The 21,411-nt window shown below is 32.3% G+C and overlaps 1 protein-coding gene across 17 annotated transcripts in view; it reads right to left on the bottom strand.

Annotated features, from left to right (window-relative positions):
* The window catches only part of KCNMA1 (potassium calcium-activated channel subfamily M alpha 1), a 476,248-nt gene that overhangs the window by 91,830 nt on the left and 363,007 nt on the right, over positions 1-21,411 (bottom strand). For 11 of the 17 annotated variants that reach the window (XM_084526419.1, XM_084526420.1, XM_084526418.1 and 8 more), the window contains 3 exons: positions 18,593-18,604; positions 10,303-10,389; positions 6,720-6,796 (listed from right to left, as the gene is read on the bottom strand). In XM_084526419.1, the coding sequence (XP_084382545.1) occupies positions 6,720-6,796; positions 10,303-10,389; positions 18,593-18,604 (176 nt within the window). The remainder of the gene's footprint in view (positions 1-6,719; positions 6,797-10,302; positions 10,390-18,592; positions 18,605-21,411) is intronic. The other 6 variants (XM_084526414.1, XM_084526412.1, XM_084526416.1 and 3 more) reach the window with 1 other exon arrangement.

Here is a 21,411-nt window from a genome sequence, read left to right as displayed (position 1 = left end):
AATTTCTATTCATAGAAATGTTATGGATGTTCAATAAAACTGTTATTTGTTAGTAAAAAATTAAATTGAGACATAAAGGACATTAATTCCCTATTTCCAATTGAACAATAAATGGATAAAAAGGAAGAGATCCTTCTATTTAGTATGATAACAATCCCCTAGCATTTGTAAAAGTATCAGGGGATGTAATCATGCAAACAGAAATTAGACTAATATAATAATTTACTGACAAAACAAGGCATATATGAACCAGAGACATTTTCTGATTTTGTAAGAGCAAAAGGAAAGTAAAATTGTTGAGTTATTTATAAAAGCAAATAAATACTTTAAAAACTTTTTGTTGCAGTTTTTTTGAAAAGGCAATAGCCTTCCTATTCTAATGAGGAAGGAATGTGCCTTTGATGTCTACACTTCTAGCAATACCTTGCTTTCTGATGTCAAAAACTCAAAAAAGTCCAGTCAAAATTTCTAGATTATCTGGATCTGAAATGTTACTTAGTGCTCACAAACAGTAATGGGAAATATTTCCAGCTGCAAAAATAAGCAAAGGAAGCTGCAGATTATTCTCTATCTAAGATGTCATGGAACAGCTCCTTAAAAAAAAAAAAAAAAAAAAAAAAAAAAAAAAAAAAGTTAGAACAAAGTATCCCTTTATCTTGGCGCCTTTTTTTTTTTTTTTTTTTTTTTTTTTTTTTTTTCCTGTTTTGTTTTGAACTTTACAGGCTACCCAATCCTAGCATTCCACCCATCACTACAGCAGTTTTCCTTGTGACCTCAATGGTAACAAAAAGTAGATCTACGAGGACATCTAGTGGATCTCCATGAGACAACAGCTGGTTACGAATCTGAACTGTAGCTTGCTTGACTAGCAAATGGTTAAAAAAGGGTCCCACTACACTTAAGAATTGAAATGCATGTCATGCAATGTCATTTCAATTCATCAAGTTCTCATAACCCACACTAAAAGCAAAATAACAACAGCGTTAAAGGAAGACCAGACTGATTTAATCGCTTTGAGGGATGTTGGTTAACATGAGACTAAAATATTGAATGGACTTTGCCCAGAAAAATTTGTTTTCTGAAAAATACAGCAACATAACTTAATTTGTTTGTGATAATTTATCTCTAACCACAACAGGCAAAGCTCTCTCTCCACTATTTAAGTTTTACAGAATAACTTCAAGACCACCTACTCAGCTGTTCACTAATCTTACAATTTTTCTAATTAAAGGCAATTGGTTAGTTGTTTGCTGTAATTCATATTACAGCATATTACTGTTCTTTGTCAAAACTGTAGAAACAGTGGACATTCTGCCCCATTTTAGTAGCTAAAAGAAGTAATGCTGTATTTATAGACCAATTCATTTTAATATTCAATTATCTTCATGAACTTTCCTTCATTGCCATAAAGACTCTCAGCCAATGTACTCCCAAAGCTAGTTGCATTTCTAGGCAAACTGAAGCTATTGGGGATTTGGGAGAAGTAAAGAAAAGCCAAACATGCATGAACTTTTTTTTTTTTTTTTTTTTTTTTTTTAATACTCTTCTAGCATGAAGAGCTTTTTTGATTGATTATTTATTATTATTTAAACTAGTTTATCTGAGTTTATCTGGTCCAGAAAGACCTCAATTTATTATTTTAAAATTATTTTAAAATGAATTATTTTAAATGAATTATTTTATTGCAGTTTTTTAAAATGAATTTAAAATACATACATTGCAGTAAATAAATCCAAATTACTACCACTGTTTTGCCTCTAGGTCAATTGGATGCATTATTTTATCCATAGCAATTTGTTTCTTTTTTGGTTTATTGATTCTTACTCTACTGTCCTGACAATCTGCTTTTCTGAGTTCCCTGTCTTTCTGCTGTATCATTCTCTTGGCTAGCAATAGATACTTGGAGAAATTTCTGTTCTATATATGAATAATTTCTATTACAATGGGATCTTAATCCTTTAGTGTAGTAATGGCAGCACAATTCACAGTTTAAAAAAAAGTGATTAATGATTATCATAATGAAGGCCATCATAATTACAAGATGGCCAATGCCCTATCATGCAACTCCAGGGGCATCAACTTTTCCTGTATTCTTTTCAAGACCCTACAGTGTGTACAGCTGAGAGGGGAAAAATATCACAATCGGGATTAAAATCTTAAGTGTTATCAAAAACAAATTCATAATATATGGTGAAATGGTGAAAAAATCTCGTAGCCTCACTTATTTAGAATAGCTGTGGTTGTATAGTATCATTAGCACCCTCAACCTGGTACAGTAATGTTTCATTGCAGCTATGAATATTTGATCCCTCTTGCTGTTTGAAAAATCAAGCCAACACTACCTATAACCAATATATTTTTTGCAGTGTTTGTATTCCTAGGGAACTAATTCTTTCCATGTTTTATCTATTTAAATTATTAGCACCTTGCACACTAAAAGTGACTGACAAGAGCCTCCATAGATTCTGTATATTTTGAAGTGGTATGACTTAGTTTAACATGAAGTGGTCTATAAATTTCATATCCTATATATAATAATAATAACAATAATAATAATATAACACTTTACAGTTGTAAAAACTTGAAAAAACAATGTGGCTCTCTACTCATGTATTTTCACAGCAAGCAAAACTGTTATAGCTGGGAAAAATAATCACTGTACCTTGTTTGTTGTTGAGGATAGTTTTGGGTTTATATATTAAACATATTAATTCACTGTCTGGCTTTCCTCCTACCTCCCTTATTTTTGTCAGTGGGGAGAAGGGAGTTAGATAAGGACAGTATAAGACTGCTGTGTTGTCCATTGTGTCAACTATGCAATTGAAAAGACAAAATACAAAAAATATATATATCTAAAACGTATCTGACAACGAATTCAGTTTAAATGGGCAAACAGTGCTACAGTGCTATTACCCCAGCCTAACCGATAGCCCTGCAAATTCATGAGAGATCTCTAGAATCATTTCAAGGAAATGCCACTGCCTAGATCTCACTTTCAAATAGGGATAAAAGAGAAGGTTCTGAAAAAAAGGACAAAAAAGTGGAAAAGGGGAAAACTGCTGTATTTTCTTCAACGTCACCCTAATCTCCGTGGGTGTAAACGATGAGAAACTTGTGGGTATGACGTCACTGCTACATGCAACATAAATAAAGAAAAGAACCAAAATACTGAACAAAAATACTCTCTGCTAGAGAAAGACAGGTTGGACCGCACTCTGGGCTACAGGGAACCCATTTTTACTCACAATAGATCACTATCAGTGTGCAGTTAAAATATAGTAGGGGCCGTGTTCCAAGGCAGCAAGAGGAAAAATAAATCAAAAGTTTGTCAATTGTCATAGATTACAAGAAATTTCTTCAAACACATCAATGTACACATGATATGTCCCCTCTGGGGTTCAACCCCCATGGTTCACAGCAAGCACTGTCACTGGAAAAAATATATGCAGAATTAGACCACAGCTGTTGCACAGAAGGAAACAAACAGGAGGAGTAGGTCATCCACTTTAGAGTTTTCATCCCAACATGGCTTCATTTTATCTAAATATATACATGTATTTGGCCCCTTGAGAAAAAACTACAGTTAAATGGAATTGGAAAGAAACTGAAAGCATTCTGAAAATATATTAACAATCTGTGAATAAAATTTCCACACAAGCATTGCTCTGTACAACGTGACATCAGCACTCATATGTTATTCAGGGACAGGGATGGGTAAGGAGAAGGAGGGATGGAAGAAACTGCAAAAGGAAAGCAAGGTTACTTTAATTATCCCTGGCCTTGTGGAAACGTACTGATCTGCCCTGAATTATTAATATTAGGTCTAACAGTTTTGGACAACTGGCTATGTAGGTCAGACTCACGTTTAGACCCCGACAATACCACAAGCTAACATTCAGACAGCATCTAAATTGATGTGCAACCTCAGATGCATTATTAAAGAATGTGGTTTTCAAGTGTCACAGGAAGCTGCATTAATTAAAGCCACAATAATTCGGATTTCCATTTAAAGAAGATATTCTTTCACATATAATTCACCTGAATGTGCCAATATTTTTACATAAAACCTTTCATCTTACACATTTTTCCACATTCAGCTGTCTCTAATTGCTATGTTGTTCACTAATTTATATATATTTATCATATAGGACTATATATATGCATGTGTGATTATTCACAATGTCTTTTGAAAATCACATTGACAGATTAGCTGTTGACAGAGCAGTTGACAGTTTCTTAATTCAGTAGGGAAAGAGTTTTCATAATTTATGCTTTGTTTTGGTTAGACTGCATTTTTAAGACCAACAATTTGTATAGCTTATAGATGGATAACATAGTGAAGATTTTCAAAAGTGATAGTGATTTGAAAGCTAAAACTAAGGCATCTTACTTGAATAATAGACTGCACTAAAGACTTACCTTTAAAAAAATAAATCCAATCCCATGAAAGGGATCTCAAGATCACCAAAAATCACTAATTACTGTTGATTTTCTTTTTTTTTCTGATTAACAGTAATTTGAAAGCAAAACAATGATATTATTCCTAATAGTTGTGAACATTCCACTAAGTGGAAGCTATTCTGAAAGCTGTGCTGAAAGTTGCCAAATATCATGATGTCCTCAACTGTATGCCTGGGTGTGGGGGGGGAGAGGGGGGGAGGCGGGAGGGAAGGGGAAAGGCAATGGGGCAGATGGGGGATAAAGGTGAAATGACAACAAAAGAGAAATTTAAGATTTTGCTGTCTTTTTTTTTTTTTTTTTTCTTCTTCTCCTTTCTCACCCTCCTTTGTGCTCAGTGCTCACTGCAGCAGCTCTGACAGCCTCCTTTCTCAGCCTCAGCCTAACCCCATCACCCCATCATTTTTCTTCTACATCTTGGCAACATCCCTTCACTTATTGAACTGATACACTGATACATGTGACCCTTCCTTCTGGGACATTTTCTAGTGTCGCACACAGAAGCTGTCACTCTCACCTGTCCTTGGCCTGCTATTGAAAATAGAGCCATAACATTCGCTGGGGGACAGGATCCTCTGTTTCCTTGCTGATTTCCTAGCACTAAGGTTACATGAATGTTCACACTCCTGTAGTTTGTACTGTGTTTTCCAGCTTCTTCCAATATATAGATCTCCCATTAAAATGACAATCTTCAGGTTTTGTTTTGTTTTGTTTTGTTTTGTTTGTTTGTTTTTGTGTGTGTGTGTGGTCAGCATTGGACAAAATTTAACAGGTAACATATTTCTCCTTCTTAAGCATTGGGTAATTTGGAAAAAAAGATTGGCTTTGTGAGTTACAGGCACTCTAAGGCATCTGTAACTTGCTTTACCAGAACTTGCTCAGCACTCACACTGGCTTTGGCAGCAGTTCCAAGGTCACGTTCTCACATGGATAAACTGTTCTTGAACGATATGTTTGGCATTTTTTTTTTATTTTTTTTTTTTTTTGTAATATGTTAGGCAATGCATACATTCCTTTCACATCAGGCACGCTTTCCATGTGCTTTACTCTCCTTGTGGCTACTGGGATAAAAATCCCATTTTCTGTCAGTTCCTCAGCTGTTTTCTCTCAATTATATTACTTTGTTCCATGCTCCTATTTTCTGGGAGAAGAGTTTATTTAGAATTCATCAGTTTCAAATGGCCCTTAAAGGTAGATAAAGTCCATTTTAGTTTTTTGTTTTGTTTTGTTTTGTTTTTGTTTTTGTTTTTCCAAGAGAGTGCAATGATGATGAGGTGACTGGATCAATAAATAAGACAGTTTTGTTTGTTTCTTTGTTTTCCTCCTCCTAAAAGTACAGGTAGAATAGTTGTGATCAAACTCTTTTGAGATATTTCATTTTGACTAATCAGTGCTTTTGTAGTCTATGATCTTTTTCATAACAGAAAATCATGGAACGCACATATTCACACACCAATTGAGAAAAGGATCCCTAAACCCTTTAGATTTCAATAGTACAAATACGCATGGGTCAAACCCAACTGTGTCCCAAACTACGTTGTGACAATTTCTGCAAAACATCTTTTAAAAGTATGTATAGATAAAATACTAATGTCTACATAGTTATAAATATACAAATGCAAAGTCTGATTTAAATTTCCAAGCTCAATTATTACTTCACACACAATTTTCCAAAGAATTTAAACAGCAGACTTAAGAACCTTACTAAAACAAATGTTAGCATTAGAGCTATGGAATCTATTGAGAGCAGATATTTAAGGCACCAATATTTTATTTCTTTCAGATAATCCCTCACTTCAACAGTAACAATAATTTATTTCAATAATAGTTTATTTCAACTGTTACAATATGAAATATTAATCCCTAGATTAATCTTTTGCAGAATTGTGTTCAGCAAGGAAAACAAAAGCTCTTTACAGAAAACTATTGAAATTACTGGATTACTGCATGGTATGAATGAGAGCCTCACTGTTAGCTCATTCTTAATTCAGAAGCCTCCAAATTAGATCTATCTTGGTTTAATTTAACTTTTGTCTGTTTTGGATGCTAATGGACTTTTTTATATGGAAACAGGTGTGACTGGTGTGAAATTTAATAAAATTATTTCCAAAATGCAAATGCACTTATTATTTTGTTGTGAAATATATTTTTTTATCTTTTCTATACCACCGTGTAAAACATGTAAATGCATGTACAGATATTCTTCAAGGCTGAACTGTTCAAGGAAAGAAGAGGAAGGGATTGATAGAAATATTACTTACGCCGTTTGCAGCCACATTTTTTTATTCTTTTGGGATCTGTGATGTCATCATGACAGGCCTTGCAGTAAAAAAATGCCCTAGAGAGACAGAATGGAAGAACTGACACATTTCTTAATCCATACAAATGAAATTAGTCCCACATTTCCTCTTGTTGCAGTGCCAAATTAATGAAACATGCCAGCACTAATTTCCTTTAATCTCTGAAGTTTTAGACATTTAAAGTAGGAAATATTTGCTGCAAGACCATTACATTCAAACATAAGACTCCAAATTTGTGTTTCTTTTCATGTACTTTTTAAAGTAATTTTTTAAAATAATTGGGAGAAGGGATGATAATTGTGACACAGTGTATCAGTGCAGTTGTCTTTCATCTTAGAGAAGAGCATCCACTGAATTTTGCTGAATGAGAGTGTGTGTGTGTATATATGTATCAGTAAACATATATATATAGAGAAAAATATTTAATGTATTCTCTGTTCTTATCGGATATACTTTTTTTTTTTTTTTCAAGACCATCTAGTATCCTGGGCCAATTTTTCAGCCCAGTCATAAGTAGGACATACTTTTATATAAAATAAGAGATTGTAATGTGATCAATGTGACAACAGCAACAGACACACCATTTGCAAGAAATACAAAAAATAAATTAAAAGAAAGAAAATCCACCCAAAATTAGTTAATTTCTAAAGGAATAATAAATGAAAGAACTAGCATTAGTTTAGATTAAGACTAGATTTTTTTCTTTGATATTAGAGCAGAATCATACCAGTTTTGAAAAGTCAAGCAAGTCAAATAGAAAGTCAAAATAAAAAAAAAATGCAATTATTAAAGTGAACAGTCCAGGTCTCCACATAACCTTTTTTTTTTTTTTTTTTTTTTTTTTTACTGCTCATTGACTTAGGATGGTTGGATTGCTACAACACTAGAGAGGTCATTGAAACAGAAAAATCTACAGCCAAAAGCATAAAAATAAAAATAAACAATAAATACACAGTCTCTGTGTAAACACAAACACAACTAGTTACCTAATTCACATAGTCACAAATTTATCTAAGATATTTCACATCTCTGAATTACAGAAGATTTAGTGCAGGACAAAGATGGCAGGTCCAGTATATGAGGTATTGACCAAAAAATACAAATTGAAATTTGCAACAAGACTTCATTAAATGCTATTAATGTTTCTGATGTTTCGTAATGTTCTAATGTTTCGTAAGTCTTCAATGTAGCAGACTTAGTTTCTCTGAGACTTCCAGAAAATTTACTCTTCCTAGCTGTTAAATTGTCTTAGTCTTTCCAAGACTCAAAACATAAAATGCAAGAACCCTTTCTGAGCATGTGCATACTTTGTTGCAGTAAGGTTCTGGCCTTCAAAATGTTCACCTTTCACAAAATAGACAATTACTACCTATAAGCAAATGAGAATTAAATATTTTTCACACCATGAGTGTGTGAGCAACGACATAAGGAAAGAGAAGAAAACTGTCTACAAATTCTATGTTTTTTTTTTTTTTTATATATAATTTTTATTTTTTTTCCACTTAAAACGTAGTTCCCAGTACCAAACAAGAATCAACTATCACAGATATTCCCTCATACAGTCTCCTGACCTCGCTTGGACTGAGGTTATTTCTACAGCATGTTTATAAAGTCCACTAAGGAACAAATGTCCTAAGGAGTTTTTCCACTTCAATGTGGAAAGAGCAAATGCCTGAAGTAACTGCTGTAATAAAATCATTCCTCTATATAATTGGGTTGAATTAAGTGTAGTTCTGATGTTAGAACTAAAATGTAAGCAGATAAAGAAGGATAATGTTCTTTGTATGATATTTAAACACTCAAGATTTTACACGAACTTGTTTGCCTAGGTATAATTGTTTCTAATAAGAATCTATTATAATAGGTATAATTGTTTCTAATAAGAATCTATAATTGTTTCTAATAAGAATCTATTATTCTAAAATGCAAAAATAATTCTAGCAAGATGAATAATAGCATATTTCATTGTTTGAATATATGACTAGTAATTTTAAAATAGCCTAAAGGAGCTGCAATTTCTCCAGTAATATATAACACAAACCCATAATAATTTGAATTTCAGGTATATAACTTGTTTATTTTCATCTTATTGACCTTAAGAAAAAATAAATATTCTTCCTGAAGAAAAAAAAAAAAAATCTCGAACATTTTCCTGACTTTGATTCATAGCTCCAAAGGTTGAAATCAACAATTTTCATATTAAAATTTTTTTTTTTTAGTTGAAGCACATCTGATAATGATTTGTTTTGCATAGAACAGCTAAGGAATGTCTGAAGGGAGGTGGCATATTTCTAAACAAAGCCTTCTGCTAAAAGCCATGCAGAAGTGGGAATTCCTATTCAGCTTGCAATTAGATAAAACATGCCTGACGAATGATGTGCAAATTTTCCCTAAACATATTAATAACAGTCAACTGGCCATAAAAATGATATGTCAGGTAATTTACAAACACCTAATACCTCAATATAGGAGCATGTAGACTGATATTTAAACGTAAAAAAGTGAAAGTGAAGAAAAGAACGCTGAAAGGCAGTGTGCCTGAGGCCACACTAGGTGCAAAGATGGTGCTTGAAAAGTGAGAGGACAGAGGCCTTGCTGTGCTCTTTTGTATTTTTCATCTAGACAAACACCATCTTAACTCTTCCAACAAAAATATAATTCAAGTTCTTAGTGATTTCACTATTTTGATGTTTTGACTTTCTTTAAATATTTATAACAAACATGCATTACTTAAATATTAATTTCATGTTAATTATACAAAGTTTAGGACTAAGTAAACATTATCATTTAGTATTTTATCTTTTTTCAATCCTATGGATAGACATCAAATAATTATTTATTTTAAAAACTATTTTCTCACATTGCTATTTTATTCCTTCAAAGCATCTTATAATCATAATAGACCAGAGTTCATATGTTTTGTCCTAAACACAATACCATAAAACTCTTTTTCATCTAACACAAATCTAAAACATCCAAATACACTGAACCAGCGAAATTCTCTACAATGGTTGAATACATTATACTGTTCTAGTTTGATTTATGATTATGTGAACAGAGAATATGTAGTTCCATCCAAGAAAAATGACAAGAACGTAAATATTATTATGCTAATGCAATTACCGAATAAATACAACAGCTTGCTCACATCAAATATCTGATAGTCTGTATATAAATAAGAACTACTCTAAACCTGAAACTTGGAAAAAACTGTCAACCCAGTTCTGTCTGAGAGTAACTCCACTGAGACAAATTAACTTACAGAGAAACCAGATCAAAATATTTTACACTTTCCAGTAGGACTTTGAATTATTTTTTTTTTCACATTTGTTGTAAAATTATTTCACTTCTTGATACTTAGCACTAGAGTAAAAAAAAAATAAAAAAATAAAAAAATTGTTTCATGAATGTGTCAGTTCAATTTTCCCTGAGAATCTTCCAACATGTTAGAATGAAAATTAGTTGAGGTATTTATAAGAAAAACAAAACAAACAAACAAAAAAAACCTGTATATTAAATTTTAAAACAAAAATTTGTGAATTACCTTTTTACTTCTTTGGCATCACTTGCAATGAAGAATCCTAAGGTACCTTCTTGAATCTTGACATGGTTTCCAGGATTGATTAATATGCTGTTCGATGAAACAAAAACAACAACAACAACAAAATTACTTTTAACTGAATATTCAAAAATATCTTTATTTTATTCTATTATAGGGGACCCACTAGATAGGAAAGGCTGCCAGGAAATTTTAAGCCATTCTTCCTTGAAATTTCCAATCAAATAACATTTTCCACATGCCATCGCTTTAACAAAAACATAAATTTGAGACATCCACATGCTTTTCCCCCAAATCACACCATTCAAGTGTTTACATCTCTATTTATATGTTTTTGCATGAAATGCATACTGTGCAATATAACAAAGCCTCTCAGAAATAGGATGTGTGAAGCTGAGCTTTTCAGCTCTCTTGCTCTGCCATAAAAAGTGGTGAAAAATTCAAAATATTGTGAAAAGAACCAGCAACCACCACTCGATAACAACACAAAAAGTCATTTATGAAGCTAAACCCTTCTATGCAAATTTTTGCCAATTTCTAGTGAAATAGAATGTTAATGGGACCCCTATCTGGACATACAACGTTATTGCTTAAAATAATAAATACACATACACTCAAGGGGAATGGTACAAGACAACCAGTCACGATAGCTGAAAAAACATAAAATGAATTAAAAAAAAATTAAAACACTGCTATACAGCCATGGAAGAACAAAAATAACCCAACCACACTGACATCCTTAGCTAAATATGATGAAGGAAATTATAAACTGCTATAAAGAACTGAGGTACCCTATAATTCTTTATGAATTATTGTATTTTCATAAAGATTTAACAGTAGATATTACTTAAGGAAATTCACAAAACACCAAGCTAAATATGCATATGCAGATAGAGATAGACATAAGTATAATCTTCTACTACTATTGTGTAATATGACTAATTTTTTAACTTGATAAAATTAAATAAACTTTTCAAAAGTTCCCACTTTTTTTTTTTTTTTTTTTTTTTTTTTTTAAGAAAAAAAAAAACAGTCTTTGTTAGTCAGTATAGTAATGGCACACATGCAATCCAAAGTGTATAAAGACTACTAGCAATTCAAATGCCAGTATAAAGATACCTATAGAAAAATAGATAAAGCACATATCTGGATAGACATACATTACTTAAATTAAAAGATCACAAATCTTTGATGTTACTGGTAGGAGGAAAAATGGATCTCAGAAGATCTCATATTCAAAATAGTATTTATTTTCTATATATTAGTAATAAATATTTGTGACAAATAATATACCTGAAAGCTTTATATATTCACATGCTTATGTGTGATTACACATGCACAAAAGGCTGTATAAAAAGAATATTCAGGCTGCAAAATAAAACACTTAAGAATTAAAAGGGTGGTCATACAGACATAATTTAGCCCCCATTATGCAGTCATTATGATAAGATCTTTAATTTAATATTCACAAGCTACATTTTTGTTACAATCTGAGACTACATTCAGGAGCATCTTACTGCCATTACTCTAGACGTGGATTTGTGTAGTTTATCTTCCTTACGTACCGCAGTGTTCATCAGAACAGCATACAGAAGACTCAAAGGTATGTAATTTATTTTACTACAAAAATGAAGATATAATGCTATTCCATTTTACAGATGACTCAATAGACTGATGACTCAATAGAGTCACTACGAGATAAACCATCTATTAATTTGGGATGCCTACAGCCTATTTTTTTTTTGTTAGTATTTAGCATTGCTTATCTCCTTATGCAGTTTCCAGGGACTTTTGCTGCAAGTAAAAATGCTTGGCATTTCCAAAAACCTAGCCTCTGGTTCCCAAAATAACAAACACTTAATCAGAGATCACTTATAAAAATTTTGATTTAATTTATTAGCTCACTCTCACACAGATTTTGTACGGCAGAGGCAGAAATAGAAATTAGTTTTCAAAGTAAGTGTTTACCAAGATACCTTTCACTTTCCTTCATTCACAGTTTCTATCTTTGCAACACTTTGAAAGGAGAGGAAAACTAGAGAAAATGGAATGTATCACCAGAGAAAGCAGGTTCACCTCCATAGCAAAAAAATGAAACGGGATGGTTTAAACACGTTCTATAATGCACACAGATAAATGGCAATGAATTAAGGTTGCATAGCTGAAGTTCACATCTGGTATTTCATTTCTCGGTGTTTTGGGCTTACTGGTTGGGCTTGCAAACCAAAACATATATTTAATGCAGTTTTAAAATGTAATAAAGCTGACAGAAAACAGAACAATCAAACAAAAAATTAAAATAAAAAATGATTTCTTTATAGGAAATCAGTCACTTAAGTCACAAACAGGCTTGGAAAATTTACATTCCTTGCACAAACTTTTGTCACTTGAGTCAACGGAATGCTTATTGGCTGTTCCAGAGACAGCTTAGCAGGCCATCATTAAGGCAGATAAGACATATACAGTCTAATACACCAATACACTCACAGAAAAAAATAGAAATAAAAATGGGAATGGCCAATCTCAAAAGCCTATGAGCCTAGGTAAAACACTTCTCAAGAACCATCAGGGAATCATTCTGATAAAAAATCTCCAAATTGTTTCTACCAAAACATTCTATCTTGTCCTTTTAAAGTACATCTTCCATCTTCAACCCTTCCTCTTCCCTGCCTCCTTATCCTTAATCTGCAGTTTTGCTCATAATTTAGCTATCTTCTACAGATGCTAGTCTCATTTGCTTCTTTCAAGCTGATCCTTCTAAAATATGCAATATATATATATATATATATATATACATATATATATATAAAATACAGTTAGGTTTGGCTATTTTTCTTGGGTACCAATGAGTACTGCATTGTCAGAACACTTTTTTGTTTTGTTTTGTTTTTTGGTTTTTTGGTTTTTGTTTTTTTTTGGACCCTATTTCATTCTTTGACATTAATTGTGGCAGTATTACAGCCTTTCAGTGAAAACAGATGAACACATTTCTTTACATAGACACAACTTTTTTTCTTCCTTTTTTTTTTTTTTTTTTTCCCTCATAGAACTTAAAGCTTGACAACATAATGAGCAGCTCTTTTAAGAAGCAGTGAATGTAATCTCAAATCAGAAGGAACTGGCTTCATTTAAGTTGCAAACATACTGAGAGCATGATTTTGTATCTCAATGTTTTCTGAGACACATGAAATCAGTTCAGTGAAATCAGTGTATAGACTTTATTTTTGTCATAATTCATTCACATATACTTATTTTCACAAATACAGTGTATTTATAGCCACAAAATATAGATATGATCACAGTTAATGTAGTATGACCCCAGCAGCAAAATTGTCTGCTGGGAATAAAAAATAATTTGCTCCATCACTGCTATTGACAATGAGTTACAGGAAAAACTCATAAAGCTTTTGTTTTATAGGGACACACTGATATTTAAACAGAGCAAATTCATGAACAATTTCTACCGAGTCTATACGGATTTATTAAATATGCTACTTATTAAAACACCAATCTCTCTTATGAGACCTGGAGTGTCATTAGCTAAAGCTATGCTTTGATAAGCACTCACTTTAATATGTACAGCAAGGGAAATGTTTTGAATTTGAAGACATAAGTAAAAGGAAAAAAAAGGACAAAAAAAGAAATAATATAACAGACTTAAGAGTATACCAAGAAGAATGCATCCATCAGTTATTTAGAGATGCATGTATTTGTTGAAGCAGTTCATGAGAATGTGCATACATATATCCTCCCAGATGAGAAGTATATGACAAAGGAAATTTGTGTTTTAAGAGGGAAAGCTTCAGCTAACTTCTCCTATTTATATATTGCCAAGGCTGTGGGGCTTTGCAGGTATAGAAAAACACAGGAAAAGGAGAAATGACAGAAATCCATTATGTTTAATGGGAAGATATATGGATAACCCATATTCATTCTGTGCCATGTATTGGAAAGTGTTATTTAAAATGACATCCCCAATTTTTCCAAATATGTATGTTTTCATCATATAACAATTTGATTTTCATGTCTGTGAAAAAAGCACACTAAAAGCAAGGAATAGCTAGTAGTTAAAATCTGAGATCTTAATTACATTTTACCCTTTTATAACATTTCTAGTTTAGGTTACCTCATATACTAATCAAAGCAATAGCAATCTCAAAAAACTTTCACTCATAATTTCCTTAACAATTTTAGTCCCAGAAATACATTCCTTAAAAGAAACCTTTTCATGACAGGTTTGACATGATGTTGCCATATATACATATATACATATATAACCTTTTGCATTGCTTGCTCCTTCATACATGAAAATTTAGAATACATGGCAATTAAAGCCATAGAAGTTGAACATTTATAAATCAAATATGATTTAATGTGATTAACAGTAATTTAATTTACTTTATCAGTATGAACTTAGGAAAAGTCATTTCCATTAGCTTATGATAAGACTAAAATTTGTTGGTAAGCCCCTTGTGGAGTGTAAAATGACATTTAGAAAACTCTGCTTTATACTTAGCTGTTATATAGCAAAGGTTAGTGCATTTGCTAAAGAAGATTCACCTGGTAACTATATGCAAGACTGTGCATCTAAGAGTAATGTTAATGTCATATATCAAAAATATGGAAATCATCTAATTGTACTCTCAGGAATCATGAATGATAAAAGCTATACAGTTGAAACTGGGTTTCCAGACAGACTGAAAGCATGTGAATCACAAATAGGAATTAGTGCATATTTAACAAGTAAAATTTAAAAAAAAAAAAAAAAAAAAAGAAAAAAAATAGTTAGAAAAACAGTAAAAGAATGCTTGGGGACGTTTTTTATTTAGACAGTTCAATGGAAACTTAAGATATGATGGCTTTTCCACATGTTGGTGGAGAAAAGGTATCTAATAGTAACTGTGTTAATTCTGATTTATTTACTCACTTACTAGATTATATACTATGATTATACTAGTTGCAGCTCTTTGATGCTTGCTTAACTTCAATTACTGAAGAATATCTGAAGGAGAACATGACATAGTTTTGAACTGTAGGAGAGTTTGTGAACTGACACTAACAAAACTAATTACTTTCAACTAATTGTATTTTACTAATTGCTGCTGCTGGGTGATATCTATTTGTCTCTTACTTACAGATGTCATACAAGTTGGAAGAGAATTATGTTTCTTGTGTTGAATCACCCTTATAAAGTTTGATGGCTGATCTACTTGCATTTTATTAGGATTTATAAAATGTTACTTTTAATCAATTTTCAGTATTTAGTAGTATATGAAAATTATTTCCTGGAGCTTTCTACAATATTTAGCTCTCTATTATATGAGATGCATATGGGAAAAAAATAATAACCAATCAGCTTTAGAGTCTGAATCATAGTTACACACTATCTGCATTTATTGGCAAGCAACTTGTGAAATGGCATGGCTCTGCAATTTTCAACTTGAAACTGAGCAGGCTTCCATTACTGCGCAAGTTGAAAATGAACATAACTTAATGAAAATGTACTCTTAATCTAGGCATAGCATTTCTATGGTAGAAGATTCTTAGATTTGTATAACCGTCAGTCTTTTCTGAGAAAAAAATTGAGGCATAATTTTAGCATGGAGGAACTGCAGTAAAGGTCTTAAAACTAAGCTGAAAAAGGCATGCTAAAATACCCAGCAAGTACAGTACAGAAAAAAATCAGGCAAGGGCAACAACATTTTAGAAGCACTATATGCAGGCTAAGACTTGGAATATATAAAGAGGTCAGTCAGCAGATACGTAGACTAGAAGAGTTGTCTTAAGATTTTTCCTTGTCATCAGCCTCTGTTATGTACTATTCTAATTTGTTCTTAATTTCAGTGATGAATTTTAGACAGCACTAAAAATAAGATTTATCTCATCAATCTTAGAATGGAAGCTGCTTTCAAGAACTGCCCCTGTCTTCCCCTATAAGCATGTAAGTCTAAATAACTAAAAGAAGATCAAACAGCGACCAATTGAACAGTTCATCCCTTCATCCTTCTCTAAAAAAAAAAAAAAAAAAAAAAAAAGAAAAAGAGAGAGAGAGAGAAATTTGTTGAATTAAATGAAATAAAAAATGGCAAAGTTTGGACTAAACAAATGACAAAAGCTGTAACAATTCTGTTTTAAACCTTTTGGTAGCTGTACTGTACCATTCCCCATGTGACTAAAATAGTAACATCATATATTAATCAGGAAGGTATAGTATTAAATGTTATTAATACATTAACTAAACCAAGACTATTTGGTATTACTAACTAAAGCTACCACATTGTTAAACACATCTAGTATTTTTGACTGTTTCATGCCATGCCCAGATGAAATGCACCATTATTAGCATAATGGCTTCTTAGAATATTCTATGTCATTCACACAACTACAGACTTAAAATTACAATATCAGTTTGAGGCAACATGTATTTCAGGGTATTTTTCTAAGTGGAGTGTGAGGGTGCATAAATCCCAAAATGGGAGTTGTGTGCATACCAGCTTCACACTGACTGTAACTTGTGAGTATTGCTTTTTTCTTCTGGGCTCTGTCATTGACATTAATTCAGACCCATATTGCTCTACACAGAAAAATCCAGTAAAACACTAAAAAGAATACAAGGCAAAAGACACAGGGCACATTACATGCTACAGTATATTAAGGCTTAATTACTACAAGCATATTAAAAGGTTGCTCCCAGGAGTTCAAGTCCTTTACAATAGCAAAAAATAAGTTATGGACTACAGGATGTGAGGCATTTTATTGGGGCATAATCCAAACTAGTTCAATGGTGCTGGTGAATTCAATATACTTTAAAGCAACTAAATTATTCTTTCTGGTTCCAGAAGTGATTATCAATACAATGAAGCAGCACAATATATTTTATTCTGGGAGCAAGCAACTTTACTTAGTACAACACTTTTTCATATTGCCCATCATGCCAGCGTTCACATGCCTTAACCACAAGATAATATATACTTAAAAGCAAGAAGCGAAGTAGAGGTGCAACAACTGCAGATCCTTGGAGATGCTAAGTGTTGCAGTAACTTCTCTGCAGTTGGATCATATCAATAATGCCAAACTGACAGGAAGCCACCTCTCCTTTCACACATCTACTCAGAAACCACAGGAGAATAAGACTAAAAAATAAATTTAACATACAGCACACGCAACAGAACAGACATGGAAAGTAAAATTTGGGGAGAATGATAAAGAGGGACATCAAAATGTCTGGACAATGAGAATGGGTCTCCAAAAAGCACCATCAACAGTCAGACTGCTGTGAGCAATAAGAAGAAAAAAAAAAGGCTGTAAGGGAAGAAGATGAGAGGGAGGAGAAGAGATGGGACAATATGGAAGAGCATGCCTTCTTGATTTCATACAAATCAGTAGCAGCAGATAGCATGTAGAGAGCATAGAGAAGGGCTTTCAGCATGGTGTAGAAAAAGAAAATACAAAACATGCAATTCCAAAGGAAAAAATTGAGCTTAGAAACAAATTCAGTAACATCTTCATAAATGAGCTTAATAAATGTCATTAAAATGAATGTAACATATAGTACAAACTACCCACGGCACTTTCACTGAAACAGTACAATAACTTCAATGACTACTGTATTATGAATAACTGGGCTCAAAACAGGGTCAGCAATGCAAAGAATCAGGCATTTGGCTGTTGTTAATGGAAGGTAAGACTACAAGAGCAAATGAACTACTGTACTGTCAGATGTATTTTAAACGGGGAAAAGAAGGGCAGACTGGGGAAAGAAGGACATCAATGAAGGTGTGAATATGGAGACAATATGGCAGTGCAAGGGCTGGTAAAGACGAAAAATACACTGTTACAATGCAGTACAAATAAAAAAAAAAAAAAAGATGAGGGGAGATGTTAACAGTAACATCTGTTTTTCAAATATAACAGTCTGATACACCAATGACTGCATAAAGGGGAAAAAAAATAATCCTAAAACGTATACTTTTTTATTTTGTTTTTCCTGCAAAGAAGTTAGTGCATGAATCAAAAGAACCAACGGAGAGACAAAATGCTATCCTGTCTCCTTTTTGAGATTGGGGGCTCATATGTAAATACACACACATATATATATATATATATATACACATAGACAGATGAATATATATATATGTATATATATGTGTGCATATACAGAGAAAGATAGACAAAGATGTTATCTTCCTGTGTTCTTGACAAGGAATTAGTCCTGAAGTTAGAAGGAGTGGAGGTAGGATTGAGGTTGGAAGGAAAGGTAACGAAGAGGGCATACCGCTTTCGGCTTCTGCGAACGACAAGAAAAAAATTGCAAATCAAACACTTTGATAAGAAATCAACTGACATCAAAGCAAAAGCAAAAAAACCCTTATATAAAAGTCTCCAAGGCTCAAAGGTTTTTCTGCTGAGAATGAGGACAAATATATGGATAGACAAAGAGAAAATTTAACAAGAGGAGTAAAAAAAGGGTGCAGGAGAGAAGAATCTTCTTTCTTACTTATGGGGAAAAATGAAGTAAAAATATTTGTAAAAGGGATTTCAGATGAGGAGTTTGAACGACTGTATTTTGAACTTTGGAAATTTTGCTATCTATTCATCAGGCTCTGCTAGAACACTTTCAGGTTGATATTCTCCATATTCCTTTAGCATTTTTTCTACAGCAGAAATAAAAGCTCCCTGCAAATGAACTATGAAAGAACATATTGTAAATCTAAAGTATTTGGCTTGCACAAGGGACAAAAAAAAAACAACCTTATTAAGTGCTTACTGCTATTAATAGCAAGGATTATAATATTCCTGGGTAGATAGAGATGAAGGAATGGCTGACTCATATTGTGACCTGGAACTACTAAAATGCAGATCTGAGTAGATTGTCAGAAACCCACTAAGTTAAGTCACATTTTGAACAAAGAGGTTTCTCTGCTAATTGAACAGTAATTCAAACATTATTAAATATATAAATATTAATATATCTAATCATAGCTATTTTCACTAATCATTAAGCTATTCTGATGAGAAACAGTTATATAAATAAAAAACATACTGTATTTTGCCTATTATTTGAAAATTATTTTATACATATCAAATCTAAGAATATATTGCCTACATCAGGCTTTGCAAAATTCATTTTATTTCAAAGCACTTTAAAATTCTGTTTTTAAACAAGCATTTAAAATCTTTTTTTATATATAATTAACAATCAATACTATCAAAAGTTGTTATCAGATTTTGTTTACTGCTTTATGTACAGAGTTTTATGTACAGCTTTATGTGCTTTATGTTCAGAGTTGTGAAAAGAGGTGAAAAAAATGTGAGCAGGAAACTCAGCTATTGCTACCTGATAATATTGACTGAAATAGAGTTCTGATGATTTCAAATTAATATTGATCTCAAATTTCCTATGGTAGAACTAACAGAATCTGGTTGTAAATCAGAAAGCTTTAGAAAGGAGCACCCAGGAGACTCTAATAGAAAAAACAAACAAACAAACAACAACAAAAAAAAACCACGTAAGTTTGTAGGTAAATGGGTACTAGTGCTTTTCTACATTTACTGAAGACACCGAAAAACTCAGTGAAAAATCTGCCACTGACTTAAAGTGGTACTAGGATTTTTTCTGACTACTGAGGTGAACATTTAAAGAGGGGATTAGGAGGTCTAGGATGCCCTCGAATTACCATTTGTGAGAGCTGCATGCACTTCTTAATTCACTTTGTAGTTGCTTTAGCAGTGATTACAAAGTGATGAAGATATATAAAACTAATCATATATATAATTATATTTCTATATTAAATTTATACTATATTTTAATATATATTAAAACTAGTAACAAAAATCAAAGTGGTGGAAGATCTCATTGCTTAAGCAGAAAATGATTTGAAACTTTTCTCTGGTCCTAGACCTACTTCAAATATAGGAGCAAATCATGTCTCATACTATGAGGGTGACAACTAGATAGCATTCTAAATTTGTATTTATAGATATAATTGTTGCTATAAATCATAAACTATGTAAACTTCTCAATATTTTTACAAAATACGTACCTAAACTAAAAACATAAAATACATCAGCACGTATCTATCAGTCATTCTCCTGATAGAATGAGGGTTGTCAATATTCAGTTTCCCTATCACATTTATGAATTATCAATGAAAAATTGAAGATGTGAAGTAGGATAAAATATCTCCAAAGTTAACATCAATTAAAATAATTGGTGAATGATAAGTTTATCATGTTCACAGCCAGCTTGCACTTGTAAACCATGTTATTCTACTTTTTATCTTAATTCCTCATCTTGTCATTTAAGAAGACACAAGGAAATGCAAATATACCTAAAAAGAAAGAAATGGAAGTTTTGTTCTATTACCTTTCTGATTAGACTAACAGACTCCAGCTCAGAAAACCAGAAATATGTACTTAACATATTTGTGCTGAAGAACACAAGGACAAGTAGAAATGTAAAGATATGCTGCAGGTAGCAGTGTGATTTACCAAACAGTGACCATAAAATTGTCACTGTTTTATGAAGTTAAAAGTTACTACTGTGGATCAGGGTTAATAAAATGATACTAGTATCACAGCCACTCTCCTCTTGTTATATATGTGTTTGCAAAATCCATCTGTTAACATCCCTTCATTAGTACTGCTTCCTGTAATTCTTAGGCTCTTTTATCTACTAACCTATTTCATTATGAGCTGTTACCCGTGTGGCCTTAAGTAAGAAGGAATATATGATTACATCACATTGTGTTACTTTTTCTGGGATCCTCTGCATCACCTTATGATTAAGAACTCAATCCAACTCCCACTGAAGTTAGTTCAAAGAATGATATGGAAGCCATGAATTATATGTTATTACTGAAAAAGACTATAATATTAGCACTTAAGAAACTAAATGACAAGTGAAGTAACAACAACCTAAAGTTGGTTAATAGTTCTCAGAGAGACCCAAAGGAAACCAAATACTTTATAAATATTTTAAATGCAAAATATAGTGAACAGTAACATTGCTGTTAATATTGCAGTTGTTTATTTTTTTGCTAGAAAATTTAGATTAAAATGCCCAGAGATAAAAGAATAATTACTCATTTGCTT

This window comes from Aythya ferina (genome assembly GCF_964211825.1).
Source record: "Aythya ferina genome assembly, chromosome: 7".
In the NCBI taxonomy this organism is placed as follows: Eukaryota; Metazoa; Chordata; class Aves; order Anseriformes; family Anatidae; genus Aythya; species Aythya ferina.
This window is presented reverse-complemented; position numbering and strand designations above follow the sequence as displayed.